At 46.0% G+C, this 17,542-nt stretch overlaps 1 protein-coding gene across 4 annotated transcripts in view; it reads right to left on the bottom strand.

The window, feature by feature from the left end:
- Positions 1–389: 389 nt before the first annotated feature.
- The window catches only part of hipk2 (homeodomain interacting protein kinase 2), a 59,450-nt gene continuing 42,297 nt past the window's right edge, over positions 390–17,542 (bottom strand). The window contains exons 5-15 of one of the 4 annotated variants that reach the window (XM_029841288.1): positions 17,303–17,389; positions 14,227–14,411; positions 13,939–14,101; positions 12,045–12,270; positions 11,511–11,632; positions 8,800–8,930; positions 7,795–7,977; positions 7,385–7,708; positions 7,069–7,289; positions 6,798–6,958; positions 390–5,934 (exon numbers count right to left, since the gene is read on the bottom strand). In XM_029841288.1, the coding sequence (XP_029697148.1) occupies positions 5,470–5,934; positions 6,798–6,958; positions 7,069–7,289; positions 7,385–7,708; positions 7,795–7,977; positions 8,800–8,930; positions 11,511–11,632; positions 12,045–12,270; positions 13,939–14,101; positions 14,227–14,411; positions 17,303–17,389 (2,268 nt within the window). In that variant the 3' untranslated portion in view covers positions 390–5,469. Of the gene's footprint in view, positions 5,935–6,797; positions 6,959–7,044; positions 7,290–7,384; positions 7,709–7,794; positions 7,978–8,799; positions 8,931–11,510; positions 11,633–12,044; positions 12,271–13,938; positions 14,102–14,226; positions 14,412–17,302; positions 17,390–17,542 lie in introns of all 4 variants that reach the window. The other 3 variants (XM_029841287.1, XM_003967179.3, XM_029841289.1) reach the window with 3 other exon arrangements.

The following is a 17,542-nucleotide window of genomic DNA, read 5'->3' as shown; positions in this document are numbered from 1 at the left end:
AAACCGTTGTTTAATACATTGACTAACTTGACTTAATGATTTGCAAACATGCATGATAAAGACTAGGTTTTTGCCCACACAAAGGTTATGTCTAGGAGCATGTTGCTCATGGCCTTTTGAGTGAATATTTTTCTAAAAGGATAGTATTGGATGGATATAGACATGGATATCAATCTTCCATGTCTTCCCACACTTTCCATTTTCTCTTCATTGTTAGGACTTTATGATTTTTTACGAATTTCAATCAAATCAAGAGTGTAGATTTTAGAGAAAATTGTTGATCCTTTAAACATAAATGACAAGCCTCAGATGCACACACACACACACACACAGGTGCATACACACAAACACACACACACACACACACACGCACACACACAGGAGACTGGTGCCGTGACTGAACAGTTTAATGTAAATCCAAGACAAAGTGTGATTACATTTCTACACATATACAATATGCATATGTGAGCATACAAATTCTCATTAATAACTCGATTCACCTCGGAGACCGAAAAAATGATCAAAAGTAACAGTGAATAACAAGCTATAACAAAGTTCACCACAACGCGAGCCCCTTCTCACCCTACAGTTAGTAAAGAGGACAATTAAAATAACTATATTTTTCTATCTGATGAAGCTGTTTGTCTGTTAAAATCCTCCTGTAAAAATTTACAACACTATCATTAGTTGGTTTATTTTTGCCCCCCCCCCCCCGAGGCCTAATATAAATCCACTCCAGTTTTCTACAACGAAAATTATTAAGAGAAGCACACAACATCATAATGGTAACACAAGCGCTTAGTAGCAAGTATTCAACTTGTTAGGAGGTTTCATTAATCCTTCTTCTTGTTGTCATTATTATATTTCGTTAAACATTCTATCGAGCCAGTAAAATATCCATTCTCATAACATACTTAATAATATTAGGCTAAGGAACAGGGTATACATAGAACGCTACATCAACGGATTGAAATGATGAGACATCACATCCTGATAAACAAAATAAGTAAATAAGAAAAGACGATGAACAGAGAAATATACTAGGAAGTACTGCAGCACACACAGCTTTATCCACAAAGAAGGAGCTTTTACACCAACGAGAAACCATTACAGCAAAGGACACAAAGGAGGTCAGGGTTTGACGCACTCTTAGGTTTCCTTTTGTTTGTTTTGGAAAGACAAATTTAGAACAATTCCCATTAAAGAACTGGGGATTCAAGGTGGCAGATATGAATCCTGGTGCTTCTATGGAGGAAATTCTTTAGTTTTGGTTTAAAGAAAAAAAAAATCAACACCCTAGATCAGTGAAGGCATCAATCCCCGACCCCCCCACCCTGAATTCCCCCAAACAAATAGCCAGCAATAGGAGCAGACCTCCTTTATAATAATTTAAAAAGAAAGATACATTTCTGGGCTTAAAGAATGGTTTTAAATCTAAAAATTGGCATGACGGCTCATAAGTCCACCCCAAACTTTGGGAAGCAGCTGCGAGCAGCTCCAAGCTGTTGGAGCGTGTTTTGGTGTGGTCTGTTCACTTCAGACGGCTTCGAGGGACTGGTGATGAAGACTAATTTGCTGTATACAGGAATGTTTCTTCATGAGGAGGAGGAGGAGGAGGAGGAGGAGGAGGAGGAAGAGGAGAACATGCTCATTGAAACCTTTGGAGGCTTGTTGCTCATTTGGAGGGTGTTGCAACGTAAGCGTTTTGGTAATTGCAAGCTCACTTGAACTATTGCTGAACCTTCCTTTTTTTTTGTGAAACACAAAACAGAGACACAGAAACAAAGGTGTCCTACACATCCAGCCATTTTTCATACTGGTCTGCGGACGAGGTTCATCTCAATTCTCTGATCAAATATTACTACGTCAAGTATGGCCACGAACGGTGCAGAAAACGATGGGTCACCCACGGGGGAATATCTAAAGCCATTTCAAGCATCAAGGGTCACATGTTACATTCATTTAGTGTGCAGGTGACTGGGAGCTTATAGTTACAGTTAGGTGACTTTCATTAATCTGTATTTGTTTTTAACAGTCCATTCTATTCCATGGCATGCCAATGAACAATTATCCTGTTTCCTTTTTTAACTAATTCTTTTTTAATGCCACACCAATAAAGCTAAAATGCCAATGATTAAAAAAAGTGGCTTCACGAACCAATGAGGCAAAAAAAAGCTTCAAATCAGACTGCAGCAATTCCCAAGGCTGTCCAGGTTCTACAAAACTTCCGATGAGCACGTAAAGTCCTTCCTGCGTTGTGTGTGCCGGGTCTAATCTCACGCATCTTCAGAGGATATTGCCTGTCTGTTGTGGACAATTGCTTGTACTGTTGCTGCGCTGCAGCCCATCGCTCGGTTGGACTCTTTGGTGGGAGGATTAGGAGGAAAGAAACACAAGAGAAAAAACAACAGAAACTGTGACGATGTCGTCCTACTGACAGTGGGGGAGGAGGGGGGTGACAGCAGTGCGGCACAAGTGGTGCCAGATCCCCTCCTGACAGTGGAATGTTTCAGTAGTCTGAGGAGCCCAAAGTTCTCAATGGAAAGTGGTCTGCCTCACGAGTGTGTGCTTAGGCCCCAAAGATGGAGGAAATGGGTAAAATAAAAATAATTACAAACACACACATGTGCGCGCACGCCATAACAGAACAGAGAAAGGTGTAACCAGCGACTATAAACATGTCTTTCATACCCCAACTGAGCCCTGCAGGCATGCTGGAGCTGACAGTGAGTTATAAGTTATGGGGATAAAAGTACCAAAGGTGGAGAAGCACTTTGGGGCCCCGTTGAGGTGAAAAACCTGGGTCGGAAACTCTCACAAAGACTCTTTTATCCATCTCAAAGGGCCTTGCTGGATTATCACAGAGTCAACACTCGCTACTGCAGGTGTACACACCTCCATGGAACACTAAATATTACTGTACATCGGTTCTCAAGGAGTCTAACATGTAATAATAAAAACACATGCACGCTCGCACGCACGCCCTGTGGAAAAACACACACGAGAATTATTGCAACGGTCTCTAAAAAGGAACACCACATGAACTACAGCCTTGACAAAAAAAAATAAAGAATTCAAGATAATATTACGTTTAAAAAAACAAAAACTAAACAAGTACTATGGCATAGTGGGAAGGGAGGAGGGTTGGAAGTGGGGAGGTACTAAAATACCAGCACAAATAGGTTATCGTGGGGGTTGTGGAGGGGTGTTTATTAAAGAGAGCAGCAAAGAAACAAAGCGACAGCCCTGTTGGTTCTCTAAGTTCTCATGTATCCCATTGTTTTAACTGGCGTGGTAGCGTCTGCTTTGAAGACAAATGGATAGTGGTGACGATCTGATGCTCTTCCAGGTGTAGGCTGCTCCTGAGATGTGCTCCCCAACTCCAACGAAACCCCACAACACCCATCATCAACATAGACGGTCATCTGTGCTGCTGGAACAGAATGGAAGGAAAGAAGGACGACAGGAGTCGCCCACGTGACCTGAAGTGTGCATTCAGGCGAGGTAGCGCCCCCCTGTGGCTCCTACCTCACCAAACGGGCTCAGTGTTTGCTAACAACCTGCTCAGTGCCAACTTGCTACCATGTTTTGTTTTTTTTAAAAATCCCACTTAAGATAGTTTCTCCCGGCCCTTCACGGTCCCTACCTGAACTGACCCTAGGATCTCAACCAGCCCCGTTTTAACTTAGAATCTCTCTCGAACCCTTGATACTCTCCTCTGCAGACTCACAGTCACCCTCACGGCAACCATCACTTTCTGTCAGGCCCTTGTCTCAGACTCGCATTAAGCCTTAAAAATAAAACCTCTACCATGTTGATGTTGTATTGGAACCTATTCCCTCCTTTCATTCGCTTGAACGCAACACCCTCTAATGTAAAATAACAATGGACACCATTTACCTACTTGAGAAGTAACGATAAACATGTGGGCATCATTAGCTATGATTATTAGCATTATCAGTGTCCATCCAATCATCACATATCATTTAATGTCAATTAATGAACAAAAACGAATTACTAAACCAAAATAATATGGGTAGGAGGGGCTTACGTCCTTAATGCAAGCGACCACCAGAGGGCAGTCAAGGTACTTTGGTCTCAATATCAGTTACTTTATTGCCCATCTTTATTTCTACTTCCTTGTTTGCAAGTAACAAATTTGAATGCACATCTAGGCTTTATAGCTATGTCTAAGCAATACTTTTTGCTATATTTACATTAACATCCAGAGCTATGAAACAATTATGTATCAGTGGCTTTGGTGAACAACCCAGACGAATCATCTCGTGCACACATCATAAAACAGCTTTATGTTACGTGGTTATTCGTGTCAAGCAACATCAGAGGTCGAGCCTACACCTGGAAGAGAGTAACTGCCACAGCTGCGATGTGAAACCAGGGAAATGTGTCTATCAGAGTGTAGCTATTTGGCTTTCTGGATCCAAGCCGAGTAAACGGTGTCATTTAAAATCTGTAAGGCACTACGAGGGAAGGATGATCGAGACCTAAAAACCAAGGGGGATATCTGAGGAGGTGGATTACACGAGCCTGATTGACAGTAGCACACACAGACAATCACGTTGTACATGCCTATGTTATTATAACCACTTTGTGCAATCACATTGAAGAAGGAGGAACAAACGAGTCTATTGGTATTGAGAGGAGGGCGGGAAAGATTTCTTCTGAAAACAAATCGGTGCAGACTGCTACATTCTAAGAACGGGGCCCGGCTAAGACACCTAGCAAAAACTGAGGAATTGTCATTAAGTTGAAACAAAGAAAAATACTTATAAATACGCTAAAAAGTTTGTTGTCTTCTGTTGGTTATATTTCCAGGAGCCTCCTCGGCTTGAGACGGTGCAGTGGGGTGGGCGGAGTCACCTCTCTTTCCCTTCCGCGCGCCGTGTATGATTTGGAAATATTAAGACAGTTCAAGGCCATCAATAGTTTTTTTTCTTTGAAGAGCAGCAGGTTTTCGTATTTCACCTTCTCCCGTTTCCCTGGGGATTCGCAACTTCACAACTAGTCATTGACCCCCCCACCGTTCAACAGTCCCGAATTTAAGAGGGGAAAATGAAAGAAAACAAAGCAAGGAAACCTACACCGTCTAAAAAGGTCTGTTTTTGAGTTCCCTGTGAAACAAAGCGGTTGTTACTTTCTTCGTTAAGTAAAGTGAAACCAATCTAGAGCAAAAACTGGGCCTTTCGGGACAAAAACGAACATACAAAAGAAAAAGAAACCTTCAAAAAATATTCCAAACTGTACCCCTCTAAAATTCCACCACATTGTTCCCTTCTCGAGAGACCGCCATTGTTCTCTCTTTCTCTCTGTTGTTAACGCTTTCAAGTTATCCGTGACGGTTTCATGAGGATTGCATGTTCCTCTGTCTCGGTTTGTGTCTGAGGTCGAGGAAATGGCATGGAGGATGCTGGGGGGGAGCTGGGTGGGCCGGACTCTCCAGTGTCTTTTCTAGAGGTAAGGGTACTGGTTGACCTTTGTGGGGCTGAGCGGGTATCCAGTGTAGACGGTGGAGGCGGGTGATGCGCTGATGTAGGCCTGGTGGGCGAACTGGGCCTGGTACTGGCTGTGGTGCAGGCTGGGGGAGGGCAGCACACGGTGGCCCATGCTGACCGGGACCTGGTGAACGAGGCTCGGTGGGTAGCTTCCATGCTGGACAGCGTGCCGCGCCGAGCCCTGCGACGCCACTAGGTGGGCCACGGTGCCCGTGGAACCCAGGGCGGCGGGGGCCGTGTAGGTGTAGAGGTGGGGCTGACTGGGCAGGTGTGTGGCGGCCAGGTGCGGGTGGACATTTCCAGTATGAGAGGGACTGTTGTGATGGAAGGAGTACGGGGCTTGAGCAGCGATGGTTGGGGCGATGTAGGCCTGCTGGCGCCGGTGGCCTCCGTTTCGCTCGGCTATCATGTGCTGCTGAGCCTGGAAGAGAAGAGAAGCAATAAGGTCAACTTCACCCGTCCTGAACAAACAAGCTAAAATACTCCCAGCGATCCATAAAGGTCGAGACACTGAGCAACAAAACATTCTTGTTTGTGTTTGAAATACTGGGTTGTACAAATTTAAATGAGACGCCTGCGATTTACATGCTTTGTGTGTCCGGAATGGACCGAGTTTTGTCACTAAAATGAAGCTGGGGGGGCTTCTGCCTTGTTTTCACATGAATCTGTAATGATCTGATGTTCTGGATATAGAGGGTAATACCGATATGTGTGTCACCTTTGCACACAGTGTTTTTCAATTTCATTGATTTACTGGGTCAAAAAAATGATTTTCAAACCATTTACTCAATCAATAATGTAATATTGTATCGGTGAACAGAAAAAATGCTATTTTAGAACTACTTTTCGCTGGTATAATACCTGATCATTTTATAATTTTATTCAGCTAGCTGAGGGTTCACAACTGTGACAAAAGCACAACTTCATAATGTTTTTGGTTAACCTTAGACCTCTCACCAGCACTGAATTTCTTAGTGAACTAAACAGCGCACACATGCTTTTGACCTTCTTTTAGGTATAACAACACATTTTTATTTGAAATGATCGTCCAGAATGAAACAGCTGCCAGAGAAGAGTGTGCTTAAAAATGAAGTTTGGAGCTGGCTGGCTGTTGGAGCCTGTAGAGCTGAAAGGTCTCTCGTTGGCCTAAGCTAAGCCACCTGGCTCCAGGTTCATAGTTACACTACACTTCGCAGAAATGAAGCAATCTTCACATCCATCTCTTAGAAAAGAAAATGGCACGAACCCAAAATATCCTGCAATAAACAACATGGTTGTACATACGTGGCTGAGATTGAGAGGCTGTTGCTGGAGGGGGTGAGGACCTGAGCGCTGCTGTCGGTAGTTCCCGCCTCCAGTCACACCCCCGGGCAGGTGATTATTGACAGACCCCACGCCATTGGAGGACTTGAACTTGTACGATGAATTCTGATGGTTCATGGAATCTGTACCAGAAAGGTTCATGGTGAGGTTAACTGAGGAGAACTAAATCTCCAACGGTGCATCATGAGTGAATTTTGCAGCCTTTCACCTGGCATCAGGCGCTCACACTCACTCGGGACCTCGCCGTTCTGGATCTTCAGAGGGGGAATAATGATGGTGCGGGGATTTCCATTGTTGCAGTTGTCCAGGATGGTCATCTTGGTGTCATAACTGTTGTTGTTGGGGGGTCTGGACTCCACTGTGTAGGGGCTGTTGTGGCTGGAACAGTCGGAATCGGGTGAATCATGGACCGTGACGCAACTGATGACATTCTTCCGCTGCTTTGTTGATGAACTGAAATCCACACGAGGTGATCAGTGGGAAGGTCATCTCAAGGTCACCAATTAAGTGCTGATTCATTGCTCAAACTTTCTGAACGTGGAACATACCTGTTGTTGTGTTTGTGGTCTTCCTCTTCATCTGTGTCACTGCTGATAGTGATGATGCTGACTGCAGGGCTGGGAGTATCAGGGATGACGATGGTCTGCCTGGGGACGTGGTGCTGGTGCTGTTGGTCACGGGTGGTGCTGCATGTCTGCTCGGCATCGCTGGCCCCCCAACCGCTGCCGCCGCAGCTCTGTGGGGCCTGGCAGTTGGAAACTGAGCCGTTTTGGAGCACGGCGCAGCGTGGGGGCGTGTTCTCCTTCACCCGCTTGGAGCGCTGTGGTGACAGCACCACCTGGGAAGATGAGACCTCATACGCCGAGGCGTTCCTTACAGGAAGCAAGAGAAGAGGGGAGCATGTAATGTGTCCCGGGCCTTAATTATCATGTCCACTGTCTCTAGAGTGTGTGAGTACCTGGCAGACATCTGGTGCTGCTTGTTCTTTTTGGAAGAGTGGTTGTTATTGGTTGAGGGCTGCCTCATGACATGTGCCACTCCCACATTCAGTGTCTGGTTGGATGGGAGCGTAACATGGCTGGCCAACAAGGCTGGCTGCTGCATGATAGGATTGTAATGGCTATTGTGAGGGTGGGAATTCCTGCAGGACAAGATGATTTAATGTTAAAAACACAGCAAAGAGACACGTGAGTGAAAAAGCCAGGGGTGAAATGTGGGAGAATTGTTAAAAGGTGTATTTTCAACATTTGCCAGCAGGTGGCAACAAGTAACTTTTATATGGGGCATAGAAGGAGGAGATAGAAGGAGTCTGGAAGAGAGCAAGGGGGGGCAGAGGAGCTGACACCAGCAGCTGTGGAGCGATAGCTCTGCAGAGGAAGTGCGACACTCTTCCATTTGACTCTCTGAGGACAAGAGCCGTTTCTGGACATATAGTCACAGATGGCCAGCATCAAATGAAAAGTGAGCACAAATGGCTGCTCCACATACAGGTTTTACATACCAGCAGCCTCTCCATCTCCCTGCAGATTGTATTTCCCCTTTTACACAATCATTTATCGAGTCATTGTATTGGCAGATTGTATTCGGCTTGATGCGTTTCCATGTACATACGCCCTGTCTCCCAGAGGAGCAGAGACCTCGCTAACAGCGGTGACTGTGATTCACTGGGGATAAAGGACGACTTGTCCTGGTAGAGGCTCCTCGATCAATCAGTCATATGTCATCTCATCCACCAACGGCACCATTTTGACCTATAAAAGCCATAAAACTCACTGCTGGCCTTTTCAATCAATTCATCTGACCTAACCTAGCGATTTATTCCCTGTATGTGTGTATAAACATCACCACAGAAGGTGCTCTATGTCTAAAGCTTTCCAAGCTGCAGGATGTACAAAGTTCTGGATGCTGAGTTTAAAAACTGGAGGCCGCAATCCTCTGACAAGGATAAAGCAGTGTTGCTCACCTCCAGTTGGCAAGAGGCTGTGTGCTGCTCATGGAGTCCGGGATGACAGTCGCGTGCTGGACTGAGGTGTGGGTGAGCTGCTGCCACGCCGGAGGCAGCAGGATCTGCTGGGTGCCACTTGGCCAGGCCTGCTGAGAGGGAGCACAGCAAAGATTCCTGACTTTAGTGCAACATCAACACAAGTATCCATGAAGGGGTTAGTGTCCACAGAAAACTGCATTAAACATGTCACATTCATGAATAAATAAGTAGTTATAATTACATTGGTGGAGGAACGATTAATAGAGACGTGGCATTTCATTTAAACTAGCATTTCATTTAAACTAGAGTCACTCGTCCTGCCGAACAATCTATCCTATTCAAGGGGCTCTAGCTAAGACTTGATAACGATACTGCAGCATCATTATTAATCAGCCTGTGTGTGAATAACAGTATCTGTGCTGCGCATAGTTATTGTATTGATTAAAACCACCTTTTCATTGTGTTTAAATACCCTTGTTGTGGAAAATTGGCCGCTTTGTTTTGTGATCGAGGACCGGAGAAGTGTGAGGTATAATGCAGCCAAAGATATCATTAAAAGGGGTCCGCATGTGTGCATACGAAAACGTGTTTGTGTGTTAGCAAGTCCTAATAGTACAAAGCAAGTCTATTGATTAGCACTTTAATGCCAGACTTAATTCATTGTTCCTTTAATACCATTTGCCCTATCTGTTTAGACCAGCATCACTATGTGCTGGAGCACACACACCTTCAATGGAGGAGGGGTCAGATGGAGGCATTATACAGCACGGAAAGTGGATAATCTCTATATGGTTCTGTTATCCTGCTCGTCTCTTTGGATCTTTGCTTTGTTCTGTCTGCTTCCATTATAGACTGACACTAAGTAGCTGTTTACAGAGCAGCTGCAGGATCGCAAAACTTGAACTCTTTCCATTTGGCCACATTTTAAAGTCCAAACCAACCATATTGTGGTCAAAGCTCTGTGCGGGGGGCTGCAGGAGAGCAGGGCTGCCTTGTCTCTGCGCTCGTGACTGACGTCTCTAATGGAACATTGTGGATCTGGTGATGGGCTTTGTGTCCAAGACAACATACAAGTCCTTTTATCAACGTGCCATTAAGACACTCTAATACATCCATCTATCTCCTGTACCTCAACCTCCTGCCTGCTCTATCTCCCTTCCCGGCACTCCACATGCCTCTCTGACCAGGCATCTGTGTTGTGTAACCAGCCTGTCTGCCCTGAAATGCTAACCCAGTTAAGAGGCTGTTTTCTTTCTTATAGAAAGACGACTGCCGCTATCAGCAGCCGGCTGCCTCCCACCTCGACCTACACTCCCTGGGTGGAAACCCTTTGTCACCTCGGGGCTTTGAAAGGTCCAGATCTCACCCCCCAATTGTTTCCACATTTTCTGCATTCCTGCTCCAGAGAACTCCCGTCAGTTTCCCCCCCGCATCCACGCCTGGGGCCTTCTTCCTCTGGAGCGTTCTAAGTGAGTGTGTGTTTGGGGGGGGGGGTTGACTGCCATGCATCCAAGATGGGCAAAGGGTGCAGGGAGCAGTGGGTGGATGAAGGTACAGGTGGAGAGTAGAGCCATGGCTCAGACCTCCCACAATAACAGAATAAATACACACGAACCACCTACCCAGTCATTAGGTGTACGCCACGCTGGCATATATAAACCATCTGCTGATGTTAACTACTGCCTGTCTTTGTTTAACAAGTGTGCAGTTAAAGGAGACAGAGGTGAATGCCTGCAGAACACTGCAGCAGTGTGTGTGTGTGTGTGTGTGTCACCCTTCCTCATTTCATGTAATTAATATTTCCCCTCGCCTTCCACGCGGATGTTCTGTTTTTATCATGCCTCCAATATCCATCATGTCCTCAGATCCTGGGATTTTTGAGATTTTGGTAGTCATGCAGTCATCGTCTCAAGCTTCCCTCTGACCTCCCAGAATCCTCTGAGGCCTGTAATTTGGAGCGCCTGACTTGGATGCAGCCCTGGAGCTAATCACCATTTGGTATCTGACAGATTAACCCACCATAGGCACACGTGCGCACACACACACACACACAGTGCCCCTTCCTGCCTCTCTGCTGCATGATTAACTGGAGATAAGGGAGCGCTTCAAACTCCCAGGATTCTTGGGGATATTTAAAGCCATCATGGAAATTTCCATAGGGAGAGCGTGGCAACCGACGTGCTCCTTCTGTTAGTGTGTGTGTGTGTGTGTGTGTGTGTGTGTGTGTGAAAAGAGAGTGATGTACAGTGAATCTCTGTTACTTCCAACAACTGTAAACTAGCAGCTAAAGCTCTGGCTGCGCTGTGCAGGCTCCGATGAAGGCCTCCTCTGTGTGAAAGTCTTCTGCCTTTGTGTGCATCAGACCGTGGCTGCCTCAGCCTCCAGGAGAGCGATGGAGGGGAGAGAGTGAAAAGAAAAAGAGGAAAGGAAGCGAGGGAGCGATGCAGAGGAGAGCTTGGCCCGAATGCACTCAGGGAAAAAAAAAACAGAAAACCCAGCTGCCAGCAGAGGCAGGGTCACAAACATCGAGTGATTTCCAACCTCCATCGACAGATACTATTCTTAGTGGAGGCTTTGGAGAAAAGAGATGCAGAGGCCTCTGTTTAAATATGGGCAGTTCTGGCACTGTGATTAGTAAAAGGCAGAGAAACTATTAGTTTCAGCGCCGAGATCCCCGCAGGTCTTTCTACCTGTGTAAGCAGGCCAGGCTGGATCTGGAGAGGCTGGGCACCGGGGGCCTGGGTCACTATGGGAACAGCGTTCTCCATCCGCACCGAGTAACTTGTGTGCTTAGAGGGGGATGTCTGCAGCCCTGTGGACAGAGAACGCGGACCATGAGACACAGCGATATATCAGAGACAACATTACGTCGTTTGCAAGATTCAGAAAGATCAGTTCGTGTTCAATGTATGCGGTGTGATCTGCTACAACGTAATGAAACGGCGGTTATGGCAGCCACACAAAGGCAGCGTATTTAATAACGGAAATTTGTTTCATCATCCATTCAACCGCCGCCAAATCCTCACAGTAAACACAGAGGACACAAATGGGAGAGTAAGCATTAAAGACCGTCCCCTCATATGATTAATTGCCGACAAGCCACTGAATCACCTCTGGTGGCGACTGACAGTGGACTGCAAGAGGAAACCTACATAATAAATGAAAATAAAGAGAGTCCCACTCTGTCCAGCTCATGTTTGCGCCCACTGCTCGGATGCACTCACCTTGGAAGCCAGGCGGACAAACGATGAGTGCCTGCTGGAAGGGGTCGGGCCGGGCAGCGCAGAGCTGAGGAGCCCCGGGCTGCAGGGGCATGCTCCTCTGGGCCACAGCTGCCATGGAGGCGGCGGCGGGCTGGTAGAGTGCAGATTGGTAGTTAAGTATGGAGACATCAGGACTTGCAAAGGAAAGGGTGGTACTGTTGGTGGAGGAGGGAGCCAGGTTGGTGGCCTAAAGGGATGATGGGAGCCAAAATAAACATGCATGACGTGGAGGTTTAAGATGGGGATGTGGAGACAGGCGTAGCAAAAAAAAAAAACATATATTCAAACAAAACAATGCACATATAAAAGATTAAACGCAGCCACAAAGTCAATGCAGGATCGATGGGACTCGCCATGAGAGAGAAAGACGATGTAAAAATCAGGAAATGGGGATATATGCTGAGTGTGACTAATAGAAAAGTAACCTTGTTGGAGTGAAAGTAATCAATAGCACAGATATTTGACATCACTTCATTTATATAGTTTTTGACAACTAGTCAGAAGTGTAAAGTCCTTCAAAGGTTTGTTGTCTTTAGGGAACCACATTACATCCCTGCTTAAATTAAAATACTGAATCGGGGTAAGACAGCATACCAGAGCTGGATTTAATTTGGCATTTCTAGACCCAAAATCAATACACATGATTAGAGTAATATGTCACAACTAACAGTCATGCAAATTTATAGGAAACTCCAGCCTGTCATGACCATTAATAAGTCATGTGGACAGCTAAGGGTCCCCCGGAGCATACTAGATACAAACAAAAGCTTTTAGGAGACACGGTTAGCTCTTTGTGAACTCTTAGTAGCATCTGTTTCACAAGATGTCATCTAATTTTAGCCCTTTTATTAAGAGTATGTAAGGGTGGTGGGAAATACAGAGATGCCACCTTGATTTCATTTGCTCTTTTTACCGTGTTCAATAAACATGGTGGTGGTGGGGGATAGTCAATATGGCACTGTGTCATCCATCATAAAGTCTGCAAGCATGAAGGCATCAAAATATGGGCCAAAGATCTATATCAGCATCGCAGATGAACCCACTTGAATAACACTCTATATGCCCTGAAAGCCGAGTGCAGAAAAGATCAGCTGAGGGAATTTTAATCCATTTAAATCACAGCGAGATGGCATTTTTTTGTTGCCTGCGTCGCACTGAGAAGCGTTTTCAAAAGAAATGCGGGGGATGAAGGGGAGGAAGAGTCATCACGGAGTGCAGTCGTGAAAACCTTGCGCCCCAACCCGCCACGATTCCGGCACGAGTCGAAAGTCAGCAGTTCTTTAAGAAAACGTGGCGGCAAAAACACCGCAGGCTCAAAAGTGGCAAATAGGCCGAAAGACAGAACGAAAGACAGGAGTGAGAGAAGGGAACAAGAGAGGAAGCCTGGCGAAGGGATTCTTAAGGCCTGAAAGCTCCCAGAATGCAAGGCAAGCAGGAAGTTGGGCTCGTCATGTGTGTAATCAGCACTTTGTGACAATCCCACAGGAGCTACGGCACAGAAAGCAATGGAGACAGATACACATGCAGCGAGGCAGGCTGGGAAATAGAGACAGGAAGAGAACTGACGCAGATGTCTCACTGTTGACAGTTTGGTGTTTTTAGAATATTTCTGAGGGGACTCATGCTGTTTATGTGCACTCTTCCAAGGATGTATATCACTGGTATCGTTTATATCTACAGGTTTATTCCCTTTCATGGGTATTTTTTCAGTTTTACTTGCGTCCAAACAGGACGTGGAATTGCACTAAACCGTAGCTAAAGTGATTTACGTTCTTGTATCTGGTAGCATAAAAAATCTCATGATTTGAGGCTGCCTGGCGGCGCACCTAGCGAGGCGGCTTGTTTCCAGGTTTACCTGGCTGTGCACAGTGTTCAGCTGGTTGTTGAAGGTCATGGTGAGGTTGGTGGAGGTACTGGGGGCCACGTGGGTGATAAAGGGCGTCTTGCTCTGGTTGACCGTGTCGTACATGTTGACACGACGCTTGCAGATCTCCATGTTTTGGAAGCATGACTTGACGCTGTGCGGGCAGAGTGAGAAAAATAAAGAGAGAGAGAGAGAGAGAGAGAGAGAGAGAGGGGGAGTGAGCGTTAACTAATATGATCTCATGGAATGGGTGCGAGAGACGTAGCCAAATGGTCCTACTGTGCGCTGTGAGGAAAGTCGAGGAGGTGCGACATGGTAACAAAGGGATGGTTGAGGGTTTCAATGGGGGTGATCCTCTTGTCTGCGTCAATGGTTAGCATCTTGGTTAACAAGTCAATGAACTCCCTCCTGTCCGCCTTCTCGGCGAGCATTTCGCTTCCTTCCAAGTCTGACGTCATATTCACCTGAAAGCATGAGACAAGGCATTAGAATCCCCCCTGAATAGGTGATTTATGGGCTGTAACATTTGTATAGATAATGAAGAAAAAACTCTCCCAAGGATTTTTCCCATACAGAGACCTATTAATAGTCCCAAAGCCTCATTGCACAGGGTGTCAGTGTGTGTGCATGTCACATAGCCAAGGGATAACCTTGCACCTTGGTGACAATATAAACATTTGCGCTGGCATTTTTAGAACTTCTCGGAATAAATTCTGGCACCATGATTGAGATTTTATCTATTCCAAAGTTGTGAAAACAAACAAAAAACACGGATCCTGTAAACACTGCCATTGGCTATGTATTAAAAGAAAACATTCCTCCATAAAGAACACCATTGTTAACACATTACACGAGACAACTCAAATAAAACCCCAAAATGTCCTTAAACAATTCTGTGAAGTTGCCCCAGAACACCGTGCGCTTCCTCTGCATTAAACATTGCGGCTCTGATTTGCAGATAAACACAGTAAAGCAGATTGCAACAGATTTGTGCTCTGAAATAAAGAGGGGGCGAATGGATTCATTAGGCCAGTGGGAACTGGTCTCCCTTTTTAGGACTGGTTTGTGTCTGCGGTAATGAATGAAAGAGGTCACAGTACAGCAAATCTGGGCAATTTGTAAGCAAGAGCAAGGACAGAAACAGGCACGGTGGCAGCGGACAGGCAGTCTTGTTTATTGTGACTGCTGCTCGCAGGCCTGTTTTTAATAAAGATGCATTGCTTATCTGTAGGCCTGCTCCAGGGGCTATCAGATGCGCTGCCAGTCACTGCCAACAATCTGATTCAATCCTCTTTCTCTATGCAGGTTATTCGGCGTCTGCGACCACTCCGCCCTGCTTTCCATTTGAAGCAAGCGCGATAAAGGTGTAATCTGGCGAATAAGGTGAGAAATAATCACATCGTCCTCCGCTGGCAGAGGAGATGACTTTGGCCCAAAAAAAAAAGAAAAGTGCGCAGCATGCTGAGCAGGTGGGAGGAATATATGTTTTGTTCGTTGATCACATAGTCGAGTTTCACATGCGGGCGCGTTTATGCGCTCCATTTTTCTCCACGGAGACTCTTGACATTTTCTCGAATTAAAACCAAAGCGGTCTTGAAGGGCCTTGGCCAATGCGGTCAGCCTTGCATGACTCACGCGTCACCGGCTGTCGACGGAGCCGCACCTGCGCCACCGACATGCCACTTCGGAGTTCAGGGCAGGGCTGGCAGATGTCGTGGGGGGAGACAGATTGGGCCGCGTCTTGGGACACGCTCAGTTTTGGCCCGCATGACAAAAAACTACCACGAGTGCAGATTTATCCGCAGACTTTTATGTCCTCGCAAGATGAGCATTAGAAGGGGAGGGAAAAATGTATTTAATAGTGCGTGTGATAAAAGCTGGAGCGTGCCGGCTTTTCTGTCAAGGCTTCACTCATGTTGACAGTCACATTGAAGAGCTGCAGATCAAAGGGGATCTGTCTCCAAGCCCGCCGTCCCCGTTTCCATTTACATCCGGCCTTGAGCAGGGTGCCCCATTCGCCGTTTCAGTGGTCTCTGACTTAGTCAAATTAGATATACTTGTGACTAAAGCCTTCCCCCGCAACAGAAAGGAGTTTCATTATCTCTTTCTGGCACCCAGACCCTCTCTGTAGCGAGGGCCTTCAGCTATATCATCCATAATACACACAGGGACAGATGTCCACAATGCTGACTTGTTTCTAAAGTTTGGATAGGGAGCAACATAAGCAGGGTTTTTTTCCCCCCTTCGCTCTCACCCCCCTTTGTGTTTTGGGAGGAAGCTGAGCCTGACTGTGAGAGGAAGATGGGACACAGAGCTTGAAGTGTAGTAGACAGAGCTGACCCTGGGGATAACATACCAGTGCGGGGTGGTTTCATTAAAGTCACTCCTGCATGTATGTGTGTGTGTGTGGAAGAACTGTAAATTCAACAAGTCCGGACAGCGATAGAATCCTGTCCCAGCCGACCACACATTATTCTAAACCTGACAGAGGGCCCTAGGCCCTACCGGACAGCCATGACTGACTCCATCATTCCAATCGCACGTCCACACCAGGAGTTCGCTGAGACTGCTGGCTAGTCGTACACCAAGACGGCCATTTCCAAAAGAAATAATTTACTTCCTGGTTAATGAGTGTCAGAGATCTTGGTATCACAGACACTGTGGAAAAACAATAGAATTTTTCCATCACTGGTGGCATTCTGGCCCCCATATTCAGCAGTGGAAATACTGATTCACTGTCACCTGGCATGTCCTATCAAAATATCATGGCTACATGTGAGCTTTCCCAGTGTGCATAGTTGAATTCACTCTGAGTGGTAGAAGAGATTGATTATATGTGGCTGCTTTTTCCATCTACAAGTCTGAAGTGACATCCTGGACCGCAGGGAGTGAGGGGCTACCAGCTGAGAGTCACAAGCTTCCTCAGGGTTTATGCAATACAACATTTTGCACTCTTACCCTCTCCCCTGCACTCTAGCTGTAGCCACAACACGCGCTCGCCAGTTTAAATAAAAAAGCAAAGTGTACATATAAAACACATTAACCAGTCTCACCACATGTTGGGCTCAAATGTCTGTCTGTAACTTATTAAGCAGCGATTTAGATAAATGAAAAGCAGGAGAAGTTTTCGGGTGAACAGCTGCTTTCGCTTCACTCTGTAGCATTTTAGCTCACAGCAAGTGCTACTCTTCACGTGCGGATCAGGCCTTTGCTCGATGAATGTTTTAAATGATTTCTAAAAATTTGACTTGATGGATCAAATCAACCTATTAGGTGAGGCTTCCAAAGAAATTAGGCAGAAAAAGGGGAGGAAAAGAAAAAGAAAAGTGGAAAAAAAGAGGCTTTTTAAACATACCTGTGCCATGTCATCCAAGCAGTTGAAGATGTACTTGCGCGCCTCCTTGGACTTGATCCCTGTCTCACCCTCATGGTCCTCTGGAGTCTTTGGGAGACAAAAAGCAGATGTTCCTCTCAAATCCCATTGCACTTCCCCTCTAAAAGGAACTATTTACATTTGGCTCATTATAGCCTCTTGTTGTTGATGTGCAGCAGGACACAGTGTGCCCTCAGAACAACCCCGGGGTCACGCACAAAT

The sequence above is a fragment of the Takifugu rubripes genome, chromosome 9, assembly GCF_901000725.2.
Source record: "Takifugu rubripes chromosome 9, fTakRub1.2, whole genome shotgun sequence".
Lineage (NCBI taxonomy): Eukaryota > Metazoa > Chordata > Actinopteri > Tetraodontiformes > Tetraodontidae > Takifugu > Takifugu rubripes.
This window is presented reverse-complemented; position numbering and strand designations above follow the sequence as displayed.